At 44.8% G+C, this 6,000-nt stretch overlaps 1 protein-coding gene across 2 annotated transcripts in view; it reads right to left on the bottom strand.

Moving 5' to 3' along the window:
* Nucleotides 1–1,360: 1,360 nt before the first annotated feature.
* TBX5 (T-box transcription factor 5) overlaps nt 1,361–6,000 on the bottom strand; it is a 55,049-nt gene continuing 50,409 nt past the window's right edge. Inside the window, exon 9 of one of the 2 annotated variants that reach the window (XM_069081899.1) lies at nt 1,361–4,155. In XM_069081899.1, the coding sequence (XP_068938000.1) occupies nt 3,578–4,155 (578 nt within the window). In that variant the 3' untranslated portion in view covers nt 1,361–3,577. The remainder of the gene's footprint in view (nt 4,156–6,000) is intronic. The other variant, XM_069081900.1, reaches the window with a different exon arrangement.

The following is a 6,000-nucleotide window of genomic DNA, read 5'->3' as shown; positions in this document are numbered from 1 at the left end:
AAGGTAATAAGAACAGAGGCTGGGGCCTCTGATTCTGAATTCAGTGGTCTTTCTGCTAGAACATACTGTAGAACACTTCTTATAAATGGCATCCTTTTTTTTTTAAGCCCTACAGTGAAGAAAAATCTTCCATGCCCCAAGGCAGCCTATCCAGTTCTTGGACAGCTCCAACTGTGTGGCTGGGTTTTCTTTACATCAATCCTAAACATGGCTCTCTGACTTGCCACACCCTACTTCAGGTATTCTTTGACCAAGCAATCAATCTCCCTCTTCCACTTAAGGGTCCTTAAGACACTTCCTTTGTTCATAGAAAATTGAACTGGAAGAGACTTTAGAGGTAATCTAGCCCAACGCCCTCATTTTACACATGAGGACACTGAGGCTCAGAAAGATGAAGCAGCTTACCCAGAGATGAGGAAATTGGGGGCAAAGTGAGCAGAAGAGGCAGCCCAAGCCTGTCTTCTCCAACAAATATCTTGTATGCACAGAGTTGTTTGCATGTTGTATCTTGCACTGTATCGTGAGCCCCTGGAGGACAGTTTTCTTTGTACCTCCAGCACAGTGTCTGGCACAAAGTAAGTACTTAATGAAAGCTTGACTACAACATTGTCTTTACCACCTCATCTTGCCTTTAATCTACCAAGCAAAGGACAGAAATCCAATGACAGCGACCTCAAGACACTTTATCTCTCAGCCCTGGGCATTTTCTTTGGCTGTCCCCCCATACTGAAGTGCTCCCCCTCTTCCACTCTTTTTTTTTTTTTAAGCAATCAGGGTTAAGTAACTTGCTCAAGGTTACACGGCCAGTTATTTCTGGGTGTGGTGCTGAGTATCTGAGCCCGGATTTGATCCAGGTCATCCTGACACTGGAGCTGGTGCTCTTACTCGCTGAGCCACCTGGTCGCCCCTAAGCAATTGGGGTTAAGTAACTTGCTCAAGGATACACGGCCAGGTGTTTCTGGGTGGGTGCTAAGTGTCTGAGCCCGGGATTCGATCTCCAGGTCTTCTCAACACTGGAGCCGGTGCTCTTACTTGCTGTGCTACCTGGCTGCCCCCCCCCCTTCCACTCTTATTATTTGACTTCCTTGGCTTCCTTAAATCCCAACTAAATTCCCACTTCCTACAGGAAGCCTTCCGCAACCCCTCTTAACTCCAGTGCCTCCGTTAATGATTTCCAAGTTATCCTGTATATAGCTTGCTTTGTATATATTTGTATATATAGTAAATCCCTGGAGGGCAAGGACTGTCTTTTCCTCTTTTTGTATCCTCATTGCTTAGCACAATGCCTAGCTCAGAGCAAGCGCTCAATAAGTGTTGATTGATTGATTGAAAGAACCAGAATAATCAGCAAAGCAATATCTGGGCACTGGGTGCTTTTGAAGCACTTGGCATTTATTAGGCATAAATTGACACACAAGAATATGGAAAGAGTACTTGGGGATATTTTTTCCTTAGCAACATAGATGTAGACATAGCAAGAACACACTCACAGCCATACACATGCTTGCTCACACTTTCCCACACTCAGACATTTTACCCTGTTCTCTTCATTAGGGCCAATTAAAAAAAAATACAAGAAAAGCATTGTGAAAAGGGGGGGAGGGACAACAAACTTAGATTCGAGTATCAATAAAATAAAAAGCTCTTAACCAGCAGATACACTGGTTTTATTACCTGTTATTACTTAATTAGAATTCCTATTTATAAATAAATAGTACCAGTAAAATATTACATCTGAAGAACCCTGCAATAGTTTTACTTACAAACTTTTTTTTTTTTACCATTTTATCCTCTTTTAAAAAAATCCCCCCCACACACACACCCCACCACCACCCAACACAGTTTGTTTCCTTTTGGCATTACTGTGGTTTCTTTGGAAAGAAAGAATTTGAAAAGAAGAGAGTGTCTTGCAAAGTCTTCTTCCATTTCTGCAGTCAGGGTCAGAGGGTTGAAGGGCAGGGGATAGAGGCTGGAGTCTTGACTGGTTTGCTTTTTGGTCAATGGATACATTTATTTTGGCTTTTCTGTCTCTTCCATCAACTCCTGAGCTGGTGGTCCTCTTATCATCCAAGTCTGCCCAAGTGGCAACCCACCACTTTCCATTTTATTTTCTCAAAGTAACACATTTCCCATCAGCCCACATTTCAACATGGGTTGAATCCAAAGAGAAAGAGCAGGGAAAAAGACAGGGTCTTTTGAAAGAAACATTGCCAGCCCTAGACAGGAATAGCTTTCTTAGTCCCATTGGCAAATCAAAAGAGAGTGCCATGTTTATTATAAAAATCAAACACTAAAGTTTGTGTTAGATATTTGCAGGAACATCACATGTCAGAGGTAGGTACCTAACTTTCTTAGTCAATGGGAATGTGGGTCTTTTGCTGGGATGGGGAGGAAGAAGCAAGAGATGATTGAAAAAAAAACCCACATATAAGGTCTGGTTCTAGTTCTAGGTCTCCCCCACAAAAGGGACCAGGTCCCTTTCAGAGAATAGAAAGAAAAAATATATTATCATTTATTATATAACAATGTTAACATTAACACCAAGGGACCAGGGCTAGGAAACAAACGCCCGAAGCACTGGGATGTTGAAACATGTGATGAGAAGAGAATCAGCAGGAGATGGGGAGCATGACTGAAAACCAAAAGGGAGACACTAGAATGTAAGCTCTCTGAGGGCAGGAACTGTTTCTTTTTCTTTTCTTTTTTTTTTTGTCTGTCTCTGTATCACCAGCACCTAGCACAGTGCCTTGCACATAGTAGGCACTTTGTAAAGTTTTCTTAGCTTGATCTGTTGAATATGTTTTGGGCAGAGTCGTACCAAGGACAAGCACCATAAATAGTGCCTGGGGCAAGGGGCAAGAAAGGCTGATATCAGTTGCCAAGAGTTTGGGGAGGAGGGGGAGACAAAGACCCTGAAGCATTGGTGTGAAGTGAGACCACTGTTGGGAAGATGATGAAGGTCTCCAGGGAACAAAGGAAAATGGGGGAGGAGCCCACTGAAGTCTTAAATGGGATTATTTTATTATCCGTATTCATGTCCTCAGCCCCTAACAGTGCCCAATACACGGTAGGCACTTTAAATGGCATCTCCCCCATTAGAATGAGTTTCTTGAGGTCAGGGGTTGTTTTTTCCTTTCTTTGCATCCTCAGTAATTAACACAGCACCTGTCACATTCGTGGGCACTTAGTAAATGGTTGTTGACTTGATGTGCTGATTGACTTCAAGAGCTGTCTATGCCCTCTAAATCAGGGCACCCTGGGGCCAAGCCCTAGTTGGCCTATCCTAGTTACAACTCTGGTGTTGAGATGCAGAAACACAGCTCAGACCTCAGGAAGGATGAAGGTGAGAGGATAGGGAGCCATGGAACAGGTTTGCTTTTTTTGGCGGGGTTGGGCTTTTTTTTCCTTTTTTGAGTTTTTGAAACAAAACAAAGAAGTCACATTTTTTGAATTGTGGTTTCAAATCAGTGTCCAGCTGGTTCAAGGACCCAGTTGGAGGAAGTCTTGCCAAAGAGATTTTCTGTCTCTCATCCTCCCTCTTCTTTTCATGTCTACCATCACAGTCCCTCACTCAGTCTTAGCTGTTCTCACTCCACTCTGGCACCATGCCCACCCCGTGGACAGAGTGGTACTGATGGGGAGAGAGGGTTCGAGGTACCCCATGGGAATACAGGAACTCAGCAGGTTGTATGCTGCCAGGGGACTGGAGGCTGGTCTGCGGCCCACACTGCCGAACCACAGGCTGATGGGAGACGGACGTCTGGTGCTGAAACATGCTCTCCCCAAGCTGGGGGGAGCTGTGATTGGCCACCCCAGCCAAACGGGGCACCAAAGGCCCTGAAGTGAAGTGGGCCGAGAAATGCTGGTAGGGGAGTCTATCCACAGACTGCATGGCGGTCACTGTACAGCTGCTGTATGAAGGCATGGCAGGCCATGTATTACAGCTAATGTCTTCCAGGCTGGGCACGGAGTCTGTGGGGGGAGCAGAGCTGGCATACATGCAGGCTTGGCGCTGGGCAGACTCAGTCCTGTAGGAGGGATTCAGCCCCTGCTGCTGGGAGTAACTGGCCCGATAGAAGGGGTCCTCTTCAGTGGGGGAGGTCTCCATGTAGGGCTTTTTGTATGCGTGTTCCGTGGTGGAGCATTCCTCATCTGCTAAAAGACAAGAAAGTCAATATACCAAGATCCATTGAGTCGAGTAAAGGACAGTAAGAGAATGTTGGCGATAACAACATTGGTATGGGCTGGTTAAGGGACAAGCAGAAGTATTCAGTGTTGGTGAGCGTTAATCACAGGCTTATATCAGGGATGGACCTCAGAGGTCCTCCAGTCTGATTTGAAGCCTAGGATGAAACCTAGAGGGGTTAAGCGATTTCATGCTCAAGGACCCTCGAGTTGCAGAGCCAGGATTTTAACAACAGTCCATTGATTTGTTAGGAAATTAGGGTTCTAATCTTCATCTACTGTCACAGTAGCCATTTCCCCTGTTATATGCAACCTGGGAAAGGTCACATCCATAGGTCATAGACTTAAAGATCACCCAGTCCAAACTCCTCATTTTACAGATGTGGAAACTGAGACCCAAAGAGATGACCTAAAAAGATCCCAGGATTTAGATCTGGAAGAGTCCCTTAGAAGCCATCTAGTCCAGTTTTACATATGAGGAAACTGAGTCCCAAAGCGATTTTTTTCCCTAGGTTACTCAAGCCCTAAAGCTATTGATTTAGAATTACAAGGGACCTCAAAGGTACAGCTGAAGAAGTAAAGATCACATGATTAGTGACCAATGTGAGTTTGTTTTTCCATTTTTACTGCTTGGGAGTTAGAAGGTATCAATGCATCAGCAGTCATTTACAAAACATCGAAGACATTCCAAGCCCTGAACGAGTATAGAAAAATAAAAGCCATGTTACTATCCTAAGATTTAGAGTGGGAAGGAGCCTTGAAGGATTGTCTAGCCAGTACAGCCCTCTTATTTGACAGATAAGGAAGCAGAAGCCTTGTCCGTATCTAAGACTCTTCACCACCTGGCTCCATCCTACATTCTCTGTCTTCTTACACCTGGACCTCCCTCCACACACTTTAAAGTTCATCTTTCTCAGCCATGAGAAATCTCTTCTGATCCTCACCCATGACTCCACCTCTCATCTCCATGATTTGGTGTTCCATTCAATGCCCCTCTCTGATGTCTATCTTTAGAATCCTTGGCTTTCAAGATTCCCAGAACAAGTATTGCCTTGAATCAAAAGGTGTCTCTAGTTGCTGGTACCTTCTCCTCAAAGATTGTGTAATACCTACTTTATATGTTTCTTGTATACATTATTATTCAGTCATTTCTGTTGTCTTATTTTTGCGACCACTTTTGGGGTTTTCTTGGCAAAGATACTGGAATGGTCTGCCATTTCCTTCTCTAGTTTATTTTACAGATGATGAAACTGAGGCAGACAGGGTTAAAGGGAAGGAAAGAGAGAGAGGGGAGAGGAGGGGAGGAGGGGAGGGGAGGAGGGGAGGAGAAGGAGGGGAGGGGGGGGGGGGGGGGGGAGGAGGGGAGGAGAAGGAGGGGAGGGGAGAAGGAGGGGAGGAGGGGGAGGGGGGGGGAGGGGAGAGGAGGAGGGAGGAGGGATGATAAGATCCATAGCTCTGAATTTTTCCATTGTTGAATTACAACCATCAAATTTTTCCACTTAACCAGGGCGTTTCCCCTTTTCGATAATACAAAATACAGCTGCAGGGTACCCTTGGCAGGGAGGGGGGAAAATACTACTCAAGAGTTTCTGATCCCCTTCCAAATTTGCTGCAAATAAAAGAAAGAATAATAAGAAAGAGGCCAGCACACATTTTGGGAAAATTGTAAAATTATCAATTCCTGTCTTAAATTCCTCAGAGATCTGATTCTGAAATGGCAACTCCCTCATTCAAACTGGCCATTGACCATCTCAAATCCCTGATAGCTTAAGCAGGAATAGGGACTTCGGGTCCATGGAAAAAATCTGGGGTACA

The sequence above is a fragment of the Petaurus breviceps genome, unplaced genomic scaffold (genome assembly GCF_028583685.1).
Source record: "Petaurus breviceps papuanus isolate PSGF00001 unplaced genomic scaffold, PetGlider_PUasm1.0 99, whole genome shotgun sequence".
Taxonomy (NCBI): Eukaryota; Metazoa; Chordata; class Mammalia; order Diprotodontia; family Petauridae; genus Petaurus; species Petaurus breviceps.
The sequence above is the reverse complement of the archived record's forward strand: the minus strand, read 5'-3'. Positions and strand labels throughout refer to the sequence as shown.